This window comes from Corvus kubaryi, unplaced genomic scaffold (genome assembly GCF_017639235.1).
Source record: "Corvus kubaryi isolate FWS band 111438036 unplaced genomic scaffold, C.kubaryi_AGA036_p1.0 split3-73, whole genome shotgun sequence".
Lineage (NCBI taxonomy): Eukaryota > Metazoa > Chordata > Aves > Passeriformes > Corvidae > Corvus > Corvus kubaryi.
This window is the reverse complement of record NW_024582091.1, coordinates 37,015,158-37,038,034: the sequence shown is the minus strand read 5'-3', so window position 1 is coordinate 37,038,034 and position 22,877 is coordinate 37,015,158. Positions and strand designations below refer to the sequence as shown.

The window sequence follows — 22,877 nt, the reverse complement described above, 5'->3', positions numbered from 1 at the left end:
TAAAGCTGTGGTGCTCTTATCTCTCTTTTAGGTAGTGGCTCTTTATGACTACACAGCGCATCGATCAGATGAGCTAACCATCCATCGCAGTGACATTATCCAAGTGTTATACAAAGATAATGATAACTGGTGGTTTGGCAGCCTAGCAAATGGACAGCAAGGCTATTTTCCAGCTAATTATGTGGCTGGTGAAAGTAAGTTTACTGCTGTCTTCCTGGTATACCGGTGTGGGTTTAACTGATGCTCCAAGATTTTACCATGCTGTTGTTCTGCTTATTGTTCTGAAGATAGGAATTTATGTAGTACACACGTGGCATAATGATGACTTATTGTGGTGCAAAAATTGTGTAAAGTTAGCTAACCATTGCACTTGGTTAAACATTCCAGCTTATGGAATAAGTCAGCTTATTACTGACTTAATTATTTGTCAGCTGGATTGATCCCTTGTCTCTTCTAACACAGAGCCACCTAATTCAGGCCCAGCTTGGCAATGTTTTAGGACACATCAGAGCATTTCACAAACATCTTGGTTTTCTCTTAGGCAATTTCCATTAGATCTAGCTTTCGTACAGACTCTTAATTTTCCCCTGCTCTAATGGAAAATGTTCAGTTCCCAAATAACTGGATTTCAGTATGAAGTTTTAAAAGAATGGTAATGGTTAGATCTCACATCTGAGCATTGAACTTGCTACCAGGTTCTTTTCATTAAAACAGTTTTGATTAAACTGATTACAGACAAACCTAGATGAATCTGAACAAATAACATAGGAAGCAATCCTACTAAGTCCACTGCTATAAAGATGCTCAGTGTGCTGGCAGTTGCAAATATTCAGCTTGTGGACACAGCCTGTGGTTACATAGTACAAGAAATTATTTGCTTTCCTAAACTATCAAACTATCAGTTATACTGGTATTTAGAAATCTTTTAACCCAAAATTTCTCAAGATGGTTTCCCCCATTTTTTAGTTCCTCCCTATGTCTTTAAAGTGAAATCTAGTATTTAAGCCTCTTTTCCTAAAAAACACTTGCAGATAACACTGTTCTCACTTGATGAAGTTAATTAGAATTACGATGCCCTTCCCTTTTGCCTTCTCCTTGTACATCCATTGCATTTTCCCCTGCCTTTCCTCCTTGCAATAAAACCCAGAGAGAAGTCTGTAGGAAGAGTCTTCAGTGAAGGCCTTAAAAAAAATGTTCTGAAAAACAAACAACAACAAAAAAGTAAACAAAATTTTTGAGGCAGTTGTCCAACTGTGAAATAAAGTCTCTGGTTTATAATTTGCTATTTCAGTTTGTGATCATCCTATTATTGAATCAAAAGAAATGTGTATGATACATTTGTTACGTATCACCTGCTTGCTAACAGTATGGACTTTGTTCTTAGGTAGATGTTTGAATGCCTTTATACAATAATGAACATATAAATCACATTTAAATCTAAACTTATGAGTATAAATAAAGGTTTATGGGAGAATTTTCATAAATTCTCGTACAACAGTTGCCTTCAAACATTTTTCACCTGTTTTCGTTCACATCCTGTTTTTGGTTAGATTGTAATGTCATGGTGGTTCACATAAATTCTTTCATAGCTCTAATAATGGAGAATTATGGTTCCTCTTTTCAGAAGAATATGAAGAACAGCCTTCAGGATTAGTACCAGATTCTGCTCCTCTCCTACCAGAAGGACCAACAGAAGCAGAAGAAGGTTCTCTGACTCTAGATAAGGTAATAATTTGAGAAGGAAGGATTGTGTAAGTAGTGGTAGGTTATGTCTTTTGTGTGCCACATGGACTGTGTTAATTTTTGATGCTTTATGTAAAAATTTCTTGTGTGTACATCTCATTCCAGGCAAGCAGGTAGATTTTCAGCAGAAGTTTAATATTTCTCTTGTGTGGAATCAGCTGTTCCATCATGTGGCAATTAGATATTCTGTTTACTTGCACCATTGTAATGAGTGGCAAATCTCCCATTGACCCCAAGTTTGCAGAAGTTATGTGTGCATAAGCATTCCTGTTTCTGTGATTTTAGTTAGTCAGAATATACAGTATGTACAGAAGAACAAAGAAACAGGGCCCAGTTTTCAGTCCAGGAAAAAATAGACATTTGATGTTTACCTCACCTTTAGAGATTCTGCTATGTGCAAAGGAGGCCAATTGACACTCACTTCTCCAGGAGATTAGAAACTTTGCATGCTTATGTTTCCCTTCTGTGAAATAAGACTGATGATTGTCTTAAAGCATGGGATAATTTCTAGGAAAAAAAGTAATAAAAAATTAGTTCAACAAGTGTGAATTTAAGAAATTTTTATTTTGAAATGTTTGTATCCTTAATAAGTGTGCTTTCCACAACTGTTCGTTTACTGAAATGGTACTAACACAACTACTTAAAAAGTGGTGTTCAGATTTCTTTTAAATTATTTGACTTTTCCATGTACTTTTCTAAAATTGAATCCAGTATTTTGTGTCTGATTTGGAAGACTCTGAACATATTCTATGTTGCTTAGTTGCAACTTTTGGGGACTTTTTCTCAGATGATTGATCTATTCTTTGCTCCGTAGTGTATAGAATCATAGAATTATTTAGGCTAGAAAAGACATTGCAGTGTTCAAGGTTAAAACACTCAAGGCTATTTCTATTGACCTTTTTTATGCAGCTTCTGTTTTTAGTCAGTGAATATAGAGAGGTAGCATTTAATAATATAGAGTACAGATTACTCACTTGGTGATCTTGTTGAAGCCAGCTGCCTTCTTGAAGCCAACTGCTATAAATCGAATTACGAAGTGTTTTGTTCCTAACTATACTTGGAAAATGGAATAAATCACTACACTGAATAGTAATAATTAATCTGAAGTATCCTTTACCTCTTTGTAGCTGAGAAACTCCTAGCCAAACCATTGTCCAGGAAAGACAAGGGTGCATTACTTCTAGATGCTTCTGTAAAGGCAGACTAGAATAAATATGGAAAAAATTACATTACTGAAGATTTCTTTCATTAATTGTCTACTTTGCTAGAGGCAAGGAGAATATCCCAGAGGGAATATGTTGTTATAATCACCCAGTTTCACTCATATCTAGATTAGAAGAGAGACAAGTGCTACTGTTGTTAGACTTGGTCATTGTTATCCATATCTTTTTTTCTGTTTTAATCTGGTAGGAATCTAGTAAATTTACTGTATCAAAATACTTTTATGTACACCAACTACAGTTACTAACATTTGCAACCAATATTTGTTATTCAGCTTTGTGAGAAGCAACATTTAATTAGTTTTGATTGCTTAGAATTTCTCAAGTGTCTGTGGTTGACATACTTTTCTAACACTAGTTTTTGTATTACTAGTAGTACTTGTTTTAGTAACACTCAGTTTTAATAATGTTTAATTCAAATGCTCTTTACTCGAATTCTGCTTGTACCTTGAGTTAAATTAACTGCATATTAAATAATTAGTTGGAATTTTGTAGTAGTCTATATAGTACCTACAGATATTCAAAGGATATAACTAATCAAATATACATTAACAGTCCAAAACCAAGCAAATACAATAAAATTGCTTTTTATTTGGCACAGCAGCCAAAGGCACTACAAAATCATAAAGAGTCCAGAGGAAGGTTATGAAACAGGTCCTGGAAAAAATTATATCATATATTATTAATCGATAATAATATAATATCTTGTATTATTATATAAAATCCTATAATTTATATAAAATTATTGGGTTTATATTAAAATTATTTAAAAATTTTATATTAAACTGGCAAAGAATGAGCAGTGAAGAGAGTGTACAAAGTAGTACCTGATGTGAAGTCAATGCACTCTTCTTTCTTTTATTTTTCTGTCCTTCTGCTGTTAAACGAGATCAGGGAGCATTAAGCTGGAATGGAACACATCTACTATCAGTAGAAGGAAATTTTTGTTTAGGCCATGCTTAGTTACCCTGGTGAGCTCAACTACTACAAGACACTCTTACATGAGTACGCTTAGGGATTAATTGCTTTAATAACACGTTTAAGGCTGAGGTAATGACTGAGATTTCAAAAGCATCTGAATGACTGGGAAACACGATGTGGAGGATATTTTAATTTCAAGTCACATCAGGACCGTATAAACCATCAAGAAGATAGTGAGTTGAATCAAATGATGAATCAAATCTCTGTAAGACTTACGATGCCTTGAAGTGTAATAGGTTTACAAAAGCTGCAGAGTTCTGCATAGGAGAAACAACTTGTCATTCAGCTGTTTGCCAGAATGAATGAAACTTGTGCAGGGCTTTGGCTTTAGGCAATTTAGGCAGAGGCTTCTGAGACAAAACTGCTAAGGTGACCACTGAGGGGGCTCATCGGTTATGGCAGTTCCTGTCTTGCAGCAGTGACACAGCAACTCTTCTTCCTATTCCTTTCATTTTTTTTCATTATAAGACTCAATGAAGGGAAATGCCAATTTCCTTTATATGGGAAATAAGAAAAACCATTACTTTGTAATACTCTGTGTTTTGTGTTTTTTGGGGTTTTTTTTGCTTTGGAAGAAAAGCTTTAATTTTTTTAATCCAAAAATATTTATGGAGTAATTAAGTTGTTGCTTAAATTGTTGACACAAGCAGGAAAATATAACTTAATTTTTTGATTGTGTTTGTTTTTTGGACACAAACATGTTTTCCCAAGTTCTTCGTTATACCTAGGTCTGCTATATTTATTGTTCTTTCTGGGTGTCTTTGAGGATTACTCAAATGTTTAGCACTGTTAAGACTGCAAAACAGTTACTATGAAAATCATCATAGCAATTACTTGTGAGATTTTGCTATCATTCAAGACTAAATAAGCACTTAAAATATTGACTATGACTATGGTTTTAATTACTGAGAATACCAGATAGTCTAATTAAAAATAGTTTTCCAACTGCAGATATTACACATACATATCTAGCTAATTGTCAGAGCTTTATGAGTGAATAAAGTGGAATTATTAACATTACAAGAGGGTGTAATACTTAAGATCCAATATTAATCTTTGCAAATAATTTTTAGAAAAGCTTTAGTTCAAAGAACTTTCTTTCAAAATACTTTCTACCATCAGTTTTGCATTCATAACATAATAATTTTATGCAAACCTTGTTTTCCTGCCTTATGAGTTACTTAACTCCTAAGCCACAAAATTAGGTCATAATCATCTTTAATTACAACATGCATGTAAACTGACAATAGAAATTTCATGGAGTGAAAGTCTTGCTGCATTGATGAAGAATTCCAAGAAATAGAGATGGATTTATCATCTGGCTGCTCCAGTTAATGTGTTGTTTTCAAGTTCCTTAAGATGAAGGACAGGAATTCAGATAGGGTTCTATTAGAAACCAGAATGTGGGGTTTGCAAAATTTTGGCCAATCAGAAACATTTCAAAGTCAATAGAGTGTCTTTTTTTGGTAATCAGAAATTTTCTGCTGGCTATAAGATCTTGCGAACATGCTTTATAATTCAATGGCCTGCCACTCACTACATGAAATGCAGGTAACTGGATTCTGAATATGAAGTATGCAATTCCATGTTACATGAGAATAGTAGGAAGTAGTAATAGACAAAAACAAAACAGTAAATTTAAAACTTCCATTAAAAGTGTAAGAAAGTATTCTTTCTGGTACGTTTATCTTCAGAAAACAATGCCAAGATGTAAAATAGAAAATAAAAGAAAAGGCTTACTGGCAAGAACCACATTATTGTTGCACAGTTTGAATGATCTACCCAAAGGTCGTCAAAACTTGGTTCCATGTATATTTAAACAAAGTTTGGGATTATCAGTGTTCAGAAAAATAATTCATGGTCTCACTCTTCTTCCCCTAGAGGAGGTTGTTGTCAGACTTTGTGAATACTTAGCCCAGTGTGCCTGAAACTAACCTGCCAAGCAATTGTTGCTTTTCCCCTGGGCTTGAGCTATGGAAATGTGGGTGATTTTATGGGCTTAAAATTTATTTGTTTAATCTTAAATTTTAAAAAGCATAGAAAACTTGTTCCATATTTCAAAAATAATAGCTAGAAATTTTTCTATTAGTTTCATCAAAAACTTCTGGTTTATAGTTTGTGCTTTTTCTATTTTCTCCATTAATGGTACCTTTCTTCAGGTTACTGGGGAACACTTCAGAGAATGATTATCTTTTAGGAAGAGGAGAGGGGAAATAGGAAGATGTGATTATGCTAATGAGGGAAACACTATGGAATTAATACAATGAAACTCCTGCAGTCAATAGAGCTGAAGACTTTTGACACACTATGGAATGTGTTCATTTTCAAGGTTCAGAGAGAGCAGATATGAAAAAAGGTGATATTCAATTGAATTAGAATGTATTATAGTGAAGTTCATAATTCTGAGCTTCATTCCTTGGTAATGTGATTACAGATCTCTGTTTCTGAAGGTATTGACATCTGGGCTGACAGAAACTGTGCTTTTCTAGAACCAGTCTGCAAAGCTGCTGTGTAGTCTTCCACATAAATTGTTGAATAGATTATAAAATAGATATATCTTTACAAACCTACTTTTGAAGTAGTAATGACTTTGATTACTCTTTAAGAAATCATTCATCTGAAGGAAATGTTACTATGGCACCATCTATGAGGAATGGGCTATTTTTCTTAATCCTTACCCAACATCAACATATTTCAGCTTTTGAGTTCTTTAGTTTCCTATTTCTTGGTACTCTGTTTTTCCTTTAAAATGCAGTTTGTACTGTTTGAATTAGAATCATGAAATATGAAGGGGTTGGAATGGACCTAAAAGATCATCTAGTCCCAATCCCCTCTGCCATGGGCAGGAATGCTTCCCACTAGACCAGGTTGCTCAAGGCTTTATCCTACCTGGCTTTAAACACTGGCAGGGTTGGGGCATCCACAACTTCCATGGGCAACCTGCTCCGGTGTTTCTCCACCCTCACAGTGAAAAATTTCCTCCTAATATCTAACCTAAATTTCCCCTCTCTCAATTTGTACCCATTATTCCTTGTCCTATCATTACAGGCTGTTGTAGTTTAGGAATGGTACTTCCCAATTCAGTTCCCCCATCGAGGCTCTCCCGATCCACACACCCCTCTCTTGCTCCTGCTTCCTCCCCCGCTTTCCACTGTGCTGGGATGAAGTTGAGAATTGGAGGCACAAAAGGTGAAGATCGTGGGTTTTGATAAGAACAATTTACTGTAAACAGCAATGAGATAAGAAAATGAACAGTAACAGTAGTAATATTAATAACAAAAGTGTACAAAAGAGAGAGTGATTCACATCCAGAAATGCTCACTGTGGAGCCTGCTACAATAAATTAGTGCCAGATGGCTTCCCCCCACCAAGTTTCTGACTGGAAGGAACACCCTTCTCCAAAAGTCCTTCTCCCCCTATCCCTGGCAATGATGTGAGGTCCTATCACATCTGGATCCTGGCCATGCCCCTCCCAGCTGTTGCACAAAATTTTAGCCTGCCTTGGCTGAAATCAGGACACAGACAAAGAGTCCCTCTCCAGCTTCCCTGTAGGCCCCCTTCAGATACCAAAAGGTTTTATGAGGTCTCCATTCAACCTTCTCCAGGCTGAACAGCCCGAACTTTCTTAGCCTGTCTTTGTAAGCAAGGTGCTCCAGTTCCCTTATCAACTTTGTGACCCTTCTCTGGACTTGCTCCAGCTCCAAGTGGGGTCTCACAAGAGCAGAGTAGAGGTGCAGAATCACCTCCTATGACCTGCTGGCCACACTCCTTTGGGTACAGACTAGGATTTGTTTGGCTTTCTGGGTTGTGAGCACACCCAGCTGGCTCATGTTGAATTTTTCATCAACCATCACCCCCAAATCCTTCTCCACAAGGCTGCTCTTAACCACTTCTCTGCCCAGCCTGTAGGTGTGTCTAGGATTGCCGCAACCCAGCTGTAGAGCCTTGCACTTCACTTTGTTGAACTTCATGAGGTTTGCTTAGACCCAGCTCTCAAGCTTCTCAAGGTCCCTCTGGATGGCATCCCTTCCCTCCAGCCTGTCAACTGCTCCTGCAAGTTGAATTACTCTCTCTTTAAGCATGTGTGGTGCTACTTTATTTGTAAACTGGTAGCTACGTGTTCTGTCTCAAAAATACTTATGCCTGTGTCTATAGTATTATTTGAGTCATTGAAAGAGAAGGTATCTGGTTTACAACCAAATTAATACCTGCTGGGGGAAAAAAGTAAAGGTGAAATTTCATGCATAGACATTTTCTGTAGGTGACCAGTCTGTTTAAAGATCAGAGGAATCAGACTGAGCCACTGAATTGGTCAAGCAGAACTAAAAATGCTGTTGAGTGAAACATATTGTCTCAGGAGAAAGCTAACTTCTCCCTTCCCCGTTTTTCTCCTTGGGTCCTCATAGCCTCTTTCTGAAGAGAATTGAACTATTTTTATGCAAATGTTGATGCAAAGCTGTGACCCCATATAAATTCCCAGAGCCCAAGGCTGCAGGACTGGAAACAGGTGTTCTAAAACATACTGTTTCAATCTCAAGTGTCTTTTCCCCACTCTTCCTCCTCCTTTTGTTATCCCTGAAAAGCTCATATAGTGGATTTCATTTCTGAGATGCAGTATTTGTTAGTGTTAAGCCATGACTACAGTTTTCACCCAACAGATTTTTCCCTTTTATGCAAAAGAGAGAAATTCATGCCAATGTGTCTCTTGTATACAGAGCCACAGTGCTGCTAGATTCTCACAACTAAGCTAATACTGTTAGATATAAGGGCTAGAACATGGTCAGTCTGATTTAGATAGGCTTGTTCTTTAAAAACACTAGGGAGGGGGAAAAGCAATTGTAAGTTAATTGCATTTTAAATAGGAAGGTCAAGGCAAAAGAAGTACATGTAATTCTGCTAGCAAAGGCCTCTGCCAGTTGTTCATTTAATGGGGAAATGTGTGGACGGGTGCAGAATAGCAGGAAAGAAAATGATGAGTGTGGTGTGGTGTCACAACATTTCCCCCAAACTTGACTTGTTAGAACAGTTTTGACAGCAGGCATTGGCATAGTTTTGGGGAGTTAAATACATGGCTGTGAATCTTTTATCCATGGACTGCGTAATTGAAAACAAAATACAAACCTAATACTGAGTCTAGTGTCCTAAAGACGCGTCTGAAAAGGCATCAGAGACATGTTCATTCTTGCCATCTGTGATCCAATGAATTTTTAATTAGATCAAGTTCTGTAGAAACAGCTTCTATGGGAGAGTTCCTCTGTAGGCTATAGAGCAAACTCATTTACTGTCATGGCTTGAATCATCTGAATAGATTTCCCACACCACTGTATTCTGTCCATCTACTTCTTAGTCTGCCAGAGAACCTCTGCAGACCATCAGTCTTAGGGCCAAATGCGCGCAGCCTAGAGGAAAGTACTCCAAAGATGTAGACTTAGGATGAGACTTTGTCCCTAGTATTTCCTTTAGATGCCCTCTGCTTCAGGTTCTTTTAGAAAGTGTGTTCTGAAATACCTGATTGGTCCCACAAGTTGCACAATAAGGGTTTAGTGCTTGATTTACTGCTGTGGATTCTACAGCAGGGATCAGGAACTTGATATGCTTTTTGTGTATTTTGCTTTTATTTATATTGCCTAGGTTGCTTCTTATGTTGCAAGCAAGAGAGAACTTCAGGATAAAATAAAAGAACTGTAAAGCAAGCAAGCCCTTTAGGAAAGAAAAATACATATTTTATTACAATTCCTATGATCATAAAGCAAAAGAAACTTGAGAAAATCCAAGCTTCTACAGTTGACATGAACTAATGTTCTCTTCTCCTTATGGTGGGCTGGATCTCACAAACGGGGAGAATTAGAACATCGCAGCAAAATTGAACACCATTAGTGGCGCTCTGCAAAGGAGCTCATTTTTTATACAGTGTTCAGTATTTGGTCTTGTGATCAGAAAAATATTCATAAGTATCTGAAACATTAGGGTGTTTTTCTTTAAAGCAAACACTGCCCTAGTAATACAATATTAGTATTTGAGCTCTGCGATCTGGATGAGAGTCATGGCTCTCACCATGCCTGTTCCAACACCGGCTTTACTGCATCTTAACACAGAAGCAGTGACGATAGTGCAGAGCTGTTTGGAACTTCATGGGAGATCTGCTCAAGCATAATAAGTGGTGGAGAGGTTTAGAAATGGACAAAGATTAGATCAACAGCCTCTTCAGCTCCTCCATACTCCAGCCTTCCCTGCCTGGATTGCTCCTTACATTGACATGTCCTTAGTGAGTTCCCAGTGTGTTCCCACACCTCCTTAGCCAAATACTTCCTGCCTGTTTTCCCAGCCTTCACTTCTTCCTCCTGATGCTGCATCCCCTTGCTTAACCAGCTCCTGCACTGCCTCTGTGCATCTGCCACTGTTCCCCTTGTTTCTTCAGTACTGCTACTTCTTACATCACTAGGATGGGAAAAGTAGGTCAAGGAGTAGGCTAAGAGGGACACAAAGGTGTGTGGAACAGACAAAAGGAGGTAGTGGCAGCGAGATCTGCTTCAAACAGATCTAGTATCTAGTTCCTCCTTTGTTACATGCTTGAAAGGTTGTAGGAATAAAGTAAGAAATCTGTCACACACAGTACTGTGGAGTGTTGGGAGTCCGTCTTCACAGACCTAGGAATTCTCATGAGTTGCCATGTGAGGTGAACGCAGCTATTTGAGTGTCTCCAATTGTGTGCTCTTCTTTCCTTGGTACTCATACTAAAAAGCTGTGCTTTAATATATGAAAGGCTATGTGATGAGTTGCTTTTAAAACAGATCATAAGAGCTTTCAGTTAAGCAGCTAAATTTAGTGGATACTTTAATCTTCTAACTGTAAAACAAGGATAATTTTGGGTGTTTAGGTGTCTGAAAGTATTAAAAATCTTAGTCTGTTTTTTATAAGAGGTCAGTCTTCTGTAGTAGCACTTTAGGGAATTCTACTCTATTGTTCTTTGGAATGGTTCATATTTGATTATAGTATTAGTACAGTGAGAAGATTCTGTAATATTTACTCAAAAAGGAGGCTAAAAATGATTTGACTCATTCACACAGGATTTTCTGAAAAAGAGTTTGTTTTGACTGCAAACAAAGTGAATTCATGATTGTGTATGGCAAGGAACCATGAGGTTATAAATGCTGAAGGAAGTATTAATTACTTGGAGTCATTCCCTTTACAACACTCCCTTGTATTTTCATATCAGTGGTATTATATTTCCTTCTTTTGTGTTTACTTTTACCATTTACTTAGTCTCAAGTTTATTACTGTATTAACAAGGATTTTGTGTGTGAAGTAGATGATTTTTCTTCCTAGCCTTGTCAATGCTACATTATTGTATTCTAATAGACTGACTTTTGTCCAAACTAATCCAGCAATCTGTGTTTTTACAGCAGACTAATTCTAATGACTAATGTTTGAACATGGTTGTTGTGGGCAGTGTAAATGTATGAATTCAGTAAGTCAATGGGAGCTTGATCCTGTTTATTCTAAGGCAGTAGAAAATAATATTAAACTAATAAAATAACCTGTCCCTGAAGACTCAGGGAGGACACTCACATTTCCATATGGGAATTCTTTCATGAAGTATGAGACGTTTTAGAATTAGAAGAGGTTTGTTTGTAGAGAGTTTGTTTGCAAGTTGTACTAATTACTTGGGAAATGAGAGAATTTACTTTTCCAGATTTGGGGAATCTTTCTAGCTCAGAATTACAAGGTCACCTGGCGTGATTTGAACTGCTTTTGAATTAAACTTGCAGGCTTAAAGAAGATAGGTTTTCCTTGTGAAAACTGTGCAATAAGAAGGCTTTTTAGCATTCTGCTTTTTCACTGGTAGTAGCACAAATAACAATTCTTTTAAGACAGTGTGTGTTTTAAGCTGGCTTCAAGCAGATTCATAACCTCTTGTTTCTACACATACCTGAAAACTTTCTTTTATTTGCAAGTAGCTTTTTTTTATAGCAGGGCACTGTTTCCTTGTTTGTAACCACATAGGAGTTAACATTTTATGGCTGATAGACATTCTTTTTCAAACGTGGTATATTCTCTCCTTATTCAGGAAGCTGGTGGGTTTTCTATGCACATGTGTTGGCCCCGTTGTCTGTCGTCTTTTTACCTTCCTGCTTTTTTTGTTTCTTTTACAGATGACACCAGTCACCAGTAAGTCAGGGGACCTAAAATTTATCTCCAAACATGACACAGATAGAGACTCATCTGCAGCACAGTAAGCAAGAAATGCTTAAAAAATTGCAGTGTTATTTCCCACCTGCTGTTTGAAAACTGAGAGAAATGTTGGAAGGGTTATTTTTTTTTTTAAAGCAAAACAAGAAGTTAGCTTTTGGGTGATCAGTCAGAGAGTGCTTCACACCCAAAATGCGAAGGAAATAACAGTTCATATACACATGCATATCTCCATGTGTATATGAACATAAAGACCAAGGACTATAATGTACATAACAATCAAAACTCTGGGATATGTGGTTGCTCACTGGCATCCCTTAGCTATCTTAGGATTTTATTGCTGCAGACTGCAAACTATTTTTGCACCTTCTAATAATTAATTAACGTAAATTCCAAAGGGTTTTCACATTCTAAGAAGATGCCAGCAACACTTTTGATGTTAACACTTGCATTTTTTAAAAATCGTATCTCTGCGTTGCGTGAAAGCTGTAAGCAGATAAGCTCTCAGCATTTTGAACAAGAGCTTCCACAATATCTTTAGCTATTGCAACCATTGATGCTTCAAAAATTGATATCTGAAAATACTTCCCATGTTTGCCATTGTATGTGTCACCTAAGCAAAGTTATTTCACTGATCATTTTCCAGACTGGTTCCCTCCTCATATAAATAATCTGTGCATTATGCTGTAGATGCAGATACATACCTAATTTTAACCTGCCTTTAAATCTGAATTTTGTTTGTCCAGCTGTATCTAGATTTGAAAATAAATTGTGAGTGGAAAGTTTAACCCTCATGTACAATGAGAAATAGGCTGTACAACTACACATTGACAGAATTCAGTGTTGAATTTTGGGCACAACTATTCTGATAGCATAGACATTAAGGAAGGAAATGCTGTAAAAGCACAGTTACTGTGACGGTTGACACAGTCTGTTAGAAGTCAGTATCAAAAATTTGGGATGACTCAACTCCATTGGTAGAACTTCAGGAAACAATTATTTTGAGTGAACTTTCCAGGGCATCCACTGAAAAACAGGGGACCCCAGATTTAAAGTGTGGAATCACAAATGATACAAGCAAATTCAAGAATTTTGAGTCATACCAAATACAAATGTTCATTTTAATGGAAACTAAGGGTATCCTGAGAATATGTCACACCAAAGGCATAGAGCCCCAAAATCACTTCAGTTACATTTCAAAAAGGTGAGAGAAGACACCTACATGCTTGAGTCAGTAGAGTGTGCTCCCTCATCCTGAACTATAGGGAGCAGGAGCATCATGGAGATTCCAGTCTGAATTCATGCATGCTCCATGTCATGGCACTTCAAAGCAGTGACCACATGTACCAGGTTTTTTTCACAAAAGACTGCAAGCTGTTAGCTTATTTTAAGAGCTAGAAGAGAAAAGGATCCTCTGATACTGCTTATGCCACTAGTTTGAAAAACTCTCAGTATTTCTGTTTATAGGTATTTATACAGCACAGATCAGATAATAAAACAGTTCAGAATCATGGCTACCTATTTTTCATTAAAACTCTGACTTTACTGTTAAAAAAACCATGACCTGCCAGGGCTCTGACTGGATTGTAGTTTTCTTGCTCACTGCAGTCAATGTGTCTTGAAATATCCTTAAAAATTTACATGCATGCAAGTATTGCCATCTTAACTGGAAAAGTTTTATATTTCAGCATCTAACAGCAATATCAACATGACTTGAGATCCAATCCAATCTGTACTTAAATAGTTGCTCCACCTAATACTATTATTTTCCTGGTTTCTGTGGAAATACACTTAATATGCATGTCACATTGACATATATGATATGAAATTTATTTACTGCATAATTCATAAGAATCAAGTGAGATGTGGTTGCCAAGTAGACACTTTCGATATGGAGAAGTGAAACTTTAACACCTGCACAACTCACTAAGCCAAATGAATGATTGCTGCCTTGCTTATTAGAACAATATTGTTCACTATGGCCACAATACCTGCTCTAAAAGAACATATATGGCAAGTCCTTATAAAATGTCTATTTTTTGAGAATTTCTGGGTGGAAAATATGGTTTTGCAATAGGAAAACAAATTTTATACAAGGTGGTAGTAGACTTTTATCTTAGCCAAACAGTTAATGTGTCTTCTGCAGACTCTAGATGCTAAGTGTTTTTAATCTAAGTTTTGATGCATCATCACATCTGATGTTCAAATAATAAAAAGATAAAAACTGCTTCTCAAAATTAGAGTAGCTTTATATTGGAAATAGCATATTAACCTTACTCTTTGAATATTAATGATTAGCTGCTACTTGTCAGTGCAGCCATTATGTCCTTAGACATGTTTCCATTGTGTGGTTTTGCTGAGCTGCACTAGGTACTGCTCTCTGCATAATTTACACGAGACCCAGCTGAACACTCGGTTTGGTACATTGGTACTTGTATCACTGAATAATTATGACTTTGTATCCCAATTTTGTCATGCAGCAGTACTTCTCAAATTGTTCTAGGAATCCTAACACAGAGGGTCTTAGACTCCAGAACCTTTTCCTTAGGATGTTCCAGTACTAGAGCTGCAGCAATCTGCATATTCATAAGTGTACAGTTTAGCTTAAAAACACCTTCCAACTACAGGCAGATATTCATCAGTTCATTAGCAAGGCTGATGTGTAAACGTTTTCATCTATAAAATCTGATTACATTAGGACAGTATCATCAACAGTGCAGCACTTGTGGAAAAGACACATTACATTCATCAGTCTCGATTCATCCATTTGCTTATGTGTTTCAGCCGCATTAAACATAACAATTCAGGCCATAAACCAAGACCCCTTTGTACTAGGCACAATACAAATTTTTAACAAAGACAGTACCTTCCTTTGAAAGGTTAGAGTCGAAGTAATGTTATGTATTTATAGTTAAATAGAAAGTTGCAACTTCTGCCAAGAGTGGGAATTCATGGTGGAAGTGGTATAACATCTGTATAATCCCTGCCATCATGTGCAAGACCAGTTAGAGGCATTAACTGGGATACAGGAACTTGACTGATCCTTTTGGCACTGTATGAAGGCTGATAAGCATAAATAGACATTAAAGTGATTTCTGACTGTCCTCATTCAGGCAAATTAAAATGGAAAAACTAATCTTATATACTTCGACTGCCTGTCTTACTCTTGTTGCATAAATAAACCAGGAATGTCTCCTTAATTGTAAGTATTTTGGTGTCTGAGCTTAGGAAAGTTTAAAAAAAAACAAGTGCAATTGCTTTTATGAGAGGAGGAGACTGGTAATTTGTATTTTTTAATTACATCTGTTGTCTATTGATCAAGACGAGCTGATTTTTAAGATCATGAGCAGTTCTTTTGAAAGCAATGCTATGATAAAAAGTAGACTAGTGGAGTGGTCTCATATTTTGTCTTCATGGTTTTTCTGTCTTTGTTCTGCTGTGGAACAGTAGTTTTTGTAGTTGTTTCAGCATTGTGCTCAAGAGGGTAGGCAGACAATTGCTCTAACACATCAGCTGTAGGTGGAAAAAGCTCTAAATTTGGGCTAACTTTGTGTTTCTTTTACTCTTTTTATATCCACCTTCCTCTAGAGGTACAAAGGAAAAGAAGAAAAGGATACAAAGGAATGAGAGAGAAAATCAGCACAACTTAATGAGTGTCGATACTCCTCTGTCATCAGTTACAGCTAATGGTGTTGAAAACGAACCTACATCCCATGGGGTGGAATTGAAGAAGAAGAAGAAAAAGGCAGCAAGAGGCTCAAACTTAAGCACAAATGGAAGGACAAATATTGCCTTTGAGCCCGAATGCCATGACGCAGAGGCATAATTTATTTCTGAATACTGGGGTGATGTTCATTAGACATGTTGAAGGCTGCAATTATGATCTCTCCTCTAGGACTAACAACAAACAAAGAAATTAAAATACTTAAATATGCAAAATGGTACCAGTTGTGACTTATCAATGGTGCAAACCAGTTTTGGATGACTTTTGCCCTGGGTTCCTTGAAATCAACATAACTTGGAGGTTCAGCTCCTCACTGGACTGGAAAAGAACTGAAACTGTCAAATACCTTGTTTCCTAATTTGATATCTGATTAAACCTTCACTTAGGCATTTATGTGGGCTGTAGATCAATCCATTGGGAGCAGAGAATCAAGTGAAAAAGTGTGGTCTAGAGCAAAACAAGCCCAACCACTACGTAAGTTATTAAATTAGCATTTTAAAGTATGCTTTAAGTAAAATAGAAGAGTGTTCAGAATGGTAAAAAACCAAAGGAGTGCTGACATTAAGGTGTACCTGAAAACATAAGCTTTTAAAAAATATTTTCCTGACATCTAGTATCTGTTTGGACTGCATTTTGCAGCTCTGAAGGGAATTGTGGAATAACTACCTATGCAACTACACTGTCTTCAGTAGGACTACTTGTTCTTATCAAAATATATTAGTGTTGCAAATTCCAGGCAGTTATATTTTTCAAATGAGGTGTGCTGCACATAGTAAAGATTCACTGCAGTTTTGTCAGAGTTCCTGGCTGCTGTGGCAGCAGTCTTGCCAAATGTACTTTCTTTTGTCTGAATGAAATATTTCATATCCAACTGTGCTGTTTGTTTTACTTGTAGTCCTTATTCACTTATAAGCATCATTAATCTATTTTTTTACTTGAGTATTATTTTGTGAACTTTTACTATTGAATTCACTAATTATCTACGGTGTTAAATAATTTATATTTTATATTAAACAGAATGCTTTCTATCAGTTAGTGTTGGTATTTTTTCTGGCTGATGATGTCCAGTTTATTTTTACTCTGCTAGGAAATTCTTTCTCCTCCCCCTCTGAAGCAATAAATAACATAAAATTAGAAAGCCCTTATTTAGTAGACAGGGCACTTGATTCCATTAAAAAAAGAAGTGAAAATAACAATGGTGGGCACTGATGTGTGAAATGCACCCAGATGCAGAGGACTAGTTGTTGTATATTGTAATACCTTCCTTGCACATGTTTTGAAGCCAGAAAAACCTGTAAACGTTTTTCTTTCTAGTAAAGCACAGCAGCAAATACTCTTTTTTTGGCCCACTGGTAGTTGTTATTTGCCAGCAGTCCTAACTTTGCTCTGCCTGGAGTATGTGCATGGAGCCCTGCCCTGAATGGGGCTTGCATATGTGTACTGGAAACTTAGCAATGTGTCTTTCCCCAGTCAGAGGTGGTGTAAAATAACCTTAGTCCTGGGGCTGCCTGATTCTGTCAAGACTCCCCACCTCTTATGTCCCTGCAGTGTGTTTCAGCTCATCATCCTGTGTGACATGTGGCATTTAGAGATTTTATAAAGAGGAAAAATCTCTACATCTTGCATTTCTTAAAATGTCCTGGGTCACGTTTAAAACAAGGGCAGAACGTGACATCAGGCTCCACGTCAGGGAGAGCTGAGCAATAGCCAAGATCTGGGAGCTCATTGGAAAGCATTGTAAAATGTTAATTTGCCATTGTCGACACTGAAGACAGAAATAACACTTCAGATAAACACCACAGAGAGATGGTAGTTCTAATCAAAGGCACAGCACCTCCTTTCATGCTTGCGAACTAGGGCTCCAGTTATGTTCACTGCTCTGAAGCTGAATAGAGCTGCTTTGCCACACTTTCCAAATTGAGAGGAGAGGCAGCAGTAGTGTCTTCCAAGGCACAGTTCCAAATAACAATTAAGCAGAAGGAATCAGATAAGAGCCAAACATGAAAATGCAGGAGTTGAAAATAAACTTTTCATAATTTTTTTTGTAATTGCAATAGCTTTTGTTTTGCTTCTATAATTTTTTTTTCTTCCCTACCACATGGTTGGTTAGAGACTTCTATTCCTTTATACACAGTGTCACTGTGGTGCTAGTTTTCTGCATTCATTTAACAGAAAAGGAACAAAAATACCTGAAATTTTTAAAAGTCTATGATCCTTCGGTATTAAAATTAGAGCCTTCACCCTAAAACCTCTTTAAAATTATGAGCATGGCACAATGGCAAAGACAGATTTTACCTTTTGTTCAGAAATATGACTGATATATTCATTTTAAGAAGAACTGCTTTTTGGTGTTAGTAGAGTCTTTATTCTTCAGACATTGCTGGTGGGATTTTAAATTTACAAAAAAGGATAAAACTTTTAAACAGTTTGGATTAGCATAAGGATTTAAAAAGAGGTTTCCAATTTAAAAACTTCATATAATTCTTCTTGTTTCTGTGTTAATGCAATCTACATATTTTCTAAAATCACTTTACAGTGAATATCATATACATTTGCTGAATATTGTCTATGTACATAGAGGACTTAAATTTCAGTGGAAGACAAGAATTGCAGAAGGATTCAGATTGCCTACTGAAAATTTTCCTTTTTTTTTTTTTTAGATGAAGCATTACGAGTGTCCTGCAAAATTTCTCCCTGAGCCATGATGTGTGAATTAAAATGCAAGAGTTACAACAGTCTCTGTGAGACTTCCTTAGAGGGTGACATGAGTTCATTACTGGAACAAACCAGATAAAATGTTGCTTTAAAAAGTGTGAATATTAGGTACTTAGAGCTGCCTTGCAATAGCAGCATCGTGGGTCTTTCATTGTTCTGGTGTTCGTAGGTTTTGTGTATGTGGTTACACCATACACTTGATATTATGTTTTTATGATATGGCAGAGATACCGAGAACTGTGCATAAATCAGCAATGCAGAAGAAAATGGATGGCCGCGTTTTTCCTGTGTTTCCCAATAGCCATCAAATTGCATTTAGTTTTTTTCCTTAAAATAATTTGAGGAACAGACATCATAAAACATAATAAGTGTATTTGTAGCATCACTTAATTCAGAAGGCAGTAGGGGATGGATCACAGTCAAACAAGGGCTAATGAGAACACAGAGGAACATGACAACCGAAAGTCTCTGTTGACTAGTGAACTAAATCTGCCGGCTGGACGCAATTGTCTGATGGAGAATTGAATGTCAGGATCATTTAGGGTTAACAATGGCCCATTACAAGCAAAAGCAGACAGCTATGAAAAATAGCCGGCATGGTAGCCATTCTGCAGGGACTGTGGATGCAAACTTGATAATGAGGCACTTCATTCACTACATCCTTCTGCTCTAATTACTCAGGTGAATAGGAAATACTTCATTTAAGGCGGGAACAGACTAAGGCAAAAACACTTGTTTGGTAAACACAAAGAGTGATGGGGTTTTTTAATGATCCTTTTCCAGCACGTATGGAATTAGTATGTATGCAGTGCAACCTATTTTATGGATGTGGAAATTGGGTGGGGATAGAAATATTTTCTGAGTAGTGGAGGGAAGCCAGGAAGATTCATGTAGAGGTTGGTACTCTGGGGTTTTTCCCTTAGCATTCTGTCCAATGTCCATACAGAATATTTCAGACAAATTAACTTATGGATGTACACCTGCACTTGTAAAAATATACTATGTTAGTTCAAGGGGGTTTATTGCTTGGAGTTTAGCATACATGCATTAGGAACAAAACTGCTGCGTGTAGGGAATAGAAACAAGAGGAGGTCTGAGAGAGGGAAATAAGCAACTTTGAGAAGAAAGCTGCTGCCTAGGGGAGTCTTGCAAAAATGTGGCAATTAGAAATTGGAACTTAAGAAGAAGGAACAGAAGATAGTGTGTAGGTGCATTATAGCAAAGCTTTGGTTGCTTCAGTCATGTTTTTTAGACTTCAGAAATTCAGATATTTAACCACTTCACTTTTTAAAACATTTGTTTTGTGCCATTTACAGAAGCTTTCTGGATGAACTCTCAGAACCCATGAACAACATTCTGTGTCTCTCCAGTAACTCTTAGCTCTCTGTGTTCTGACTCTGAGCTACAGCCTACAAAGTTCCACATAGCCTATGGCTTGCAGAGCTGTTGGGATAGATGAAGATTTCATTCCCTGATTTCTGATACAGGTCTTCAGGAGGCACCTTTATAGTTGTTGGCTGTTGCAATAGGCACCTCTGCCTCAATTCAGTCCTCTCCAGCTTCTTCATCTGGCACAAAACAGCTGCAGCAGAGGTTGGAACTTCACACCAAGACCTGCTCTTTTAAACATTTAATATCATATGATCCCTTTCTTACACATGGATGTGTTCTGCTCACAGTGGTTTTGGAAAGAGTTTTGTCTTTTGTTCATCTGTTGTATGCAGTTTCCTTGCTGCCCTCCCCTTCAGAAGGGTCTGTTTACCAGCAGTGAGATGTTTATCTGGAGTCCCAGTCCTGCAAGCTGCTCAGAGTAGATGGACCCCTATACTCAAAGCTCCAGCAAAAGCAGCAAGGATTAGGCAACATCATGGCTGCAATTAGTGTATACTAACTTTAAAGATTGGGAAAATATTTTTTTATCTTGCAGCCATAGATAAAGATATCAGCTCTGCATTTCATCTAAAACTTCGTCCACCTGATTGATTGTGAGGACTTTGTCAAGCCAAATGAATTTGCATTATGTTTGGCTGTGACAAGCAATTTTACAAGTCCAGTGTAATGCTCAAATGCAAACAATCAGCAGAAACTGCAGATGCCACTTTTAGCAGAAAAAGTGTTTCCACACCGGTAAAGCAATATCAGTAAAATCTATGCTCTGAGCAGACTTGAAATTTTTGTTGCATTTATGTTGCCTGTAAAGACAGGGAGTGTAATAAACTAGTGTGTAGCAGCTGTAAATTCTCTGAGGATTTATCTAACCACAAATACATCGAAATGGGGAAATAGGTCTATATTAAACTGTGCAAGATGCTGCTGGAACTCAGCCACTTCTGCAACATCCTGTAATTAATTTATTATGACAGGTCTGGCAAACTGAAACACCCAATACGCTTGCAACAGACTGTTATGATATAGCTGTTTGAAAACTCCATAGTCACATAAAATGCAGGTATTAAAGGAAAAAGAAAAAAAAAGGTAGCCCAGTATTACCATTATTTCTCTATTATGTAGAAATTTTTCACCAGACTTACATTCACCAGCATGCTGGAGTGCACGTGGCAGAGTCAGTACGTCTGCCTGCATTAGCTGGGAAGGAAATTGTTGCAGAATGTATTGGCTTAGGTCCTACTGTTCTGGGATCAGAAGGAGAGTTAATGAAGTTCTGTGGACATGTTCAACTGAGGAACCTCTTTTCACACATTTTCTGAGTCAGCGCAGGCCTCGCCATGTCTTTTGGTGATGAAGTTAATAAGTGGAGCTAAGACGCTCGGTGCTGGCTTAACTTTCTTCTTGGTCAGTCCATACTTATTTTTCTGCCCATGTTAAAGACACTTGGTTTTGTTAAATAATAGTGAGAGAGTTCCAATGAAATTGTCTGTGAGTTGCAAAGAGAATTAGTACAGATTTCTCACAAATCAGTTTTTTAATATCTCTTGTCGCTCTAGTTCTTACAGAGGTGACTAGAACAGGTTGTCCTTGCATTCAGCTGCTTATCCTAAGTTCATTGCCTCAGCTAGCAGTTAAAACAAAGAAATACTGATTTCCATCTTTTTCTGGGGGCTATCTTCAGTGTTGAATATCCTGCTATTAATCTACAGCTAGACATAGCTAATTCAGCACTGCACAACTGTATAACTTGAAGAAAATCTTCTTTCTCCCCTCACAAATTTTTGGTAAGTAGATTAGGCTGGTTTGCTCCCTTGCTTGCACTGTGTGCTTTAATGTGCACAAGTTAAGCCTTTGCACATCCATTGCTGCAGGTGAGTGCTTCAGAGTACATGCAAGTAGTTATCATCACCAAGTGTTACTCATTTGGCAGTGCTGGTTTTTTTATGGACAGTAATTATTCCCTTAGTTTCACCTCAATGTTTTTATTTTGCCATTGCATCATCAGCCAGCTTTTTTCAGTGTATGTCATCAGGATTTTGACACCTTTGTATAAACACTGTATAAAGCAACTTCATGCTATGTTCTGCATTCATTTTAGCGCTTGATGGGGATATACCATCATGGGTGTAATAGTGACATCGGCCTGAGGCTCATTAAAATAAATGCCATCCAAAGTCAAGCTCCAGCAGCCTGCATAAGCCTATAACAAGCTTATACAGGGGTGGTTAATCCCCATTGTGGTTTGGTATAATGTCATAATAAAAAAGTGACATCAGGGAAAGGGCAGAAGGGGCCATCAATGTTCTCTGCAGTGTGGCCAAGGGCTCCTGACATCCCTGCTCCTTAAGCATCAGTGCGAGCAGAGCTAAACAAGTCTGGATTACAATGGAGGGTGACTGAAAATGGCTCTTCTGTTAACTGAGACAGAACTACAGAGCCATAAATATCCCGGGGTGGCTTTCCTTGGTGATGCATCACAGATGTGCACAGGCACACAGAAGATGTGGAACAACATGTGGCTCTGCACTGGCTTGCTTCCCAATGAAGGGTGTAGCTTCACTGGACCTTGCAGGCCCTATTCTCCCAAGGAAACATCAGGACTCCCAGTTTAGACCCCAAAACTCCTAATTTGTTGCCTGTATCCAAAGGTTTGGATGAGAAGGTGGTGGGCTGCCCTTAGAGTCAGCAGGCAGCAGGGCGTCCTCACTCCACAGAGCAGGGGCACCCAGGGCACCCTCCCGTGGGTTGGTACTGAGCAGGACCAGGGCTCAGGCTTCCTGCTCCCCAGGGATGAATGCCAGTCACTGAGCCAGCACTGGGAAGGAGGGTGGAAGCTCTAGACAGTGCTTTTGCCTCACACTCGGTTGAAGTGGTAGTTACAGTTGTTTTTCCTTGCTATTCTTTCAGTCAGGGTT

At 37.7% G+C, this 22,877-nt stretch overlaps 1 protein-coding gene across 6 annotated transcripts in view; it reads left to right on the top strand.

Annotated features, from left to right (window-relative positions):
* The window catches only part of AHI1 (Abelson helper integration site 1), a 91,862-nt gene extending 74,973 nt beyond the window's left edge, over window positions 1-16,889 (top strand). For 5 of the 6 annotated variants that reach the window (XM_042016615.1, XM_042016613.1, XM_042016614.1 and 2 more), the window contains 4 exons: window positions 32-194; window positions 1,625-1,725; window positions 12,098-12,177; window positions 15,723-16,889. In XM_042016615.1, coding sequence (XP_041872549.1) covers window positions 32-194; window positions 1,625-1,725; window positions 12,098-12,177; window positions 15,723-15,960 — 582 coding nt within the window. In that variant the 3' untranslated portion in view covers window positions 15,961-16,889. The remainder of the gene's footprint in view (window positions 1-31; window positions 195-1,624; window positions 1,726-12,097; window positions 12,178-15,722) is intronic. The other variant, XM_042016617.1, reaches the window with a different exon arrangement.
* The last annotated feature ends 5,988 nt before the right edge of the window (window positions 16,890-22,877 follow it).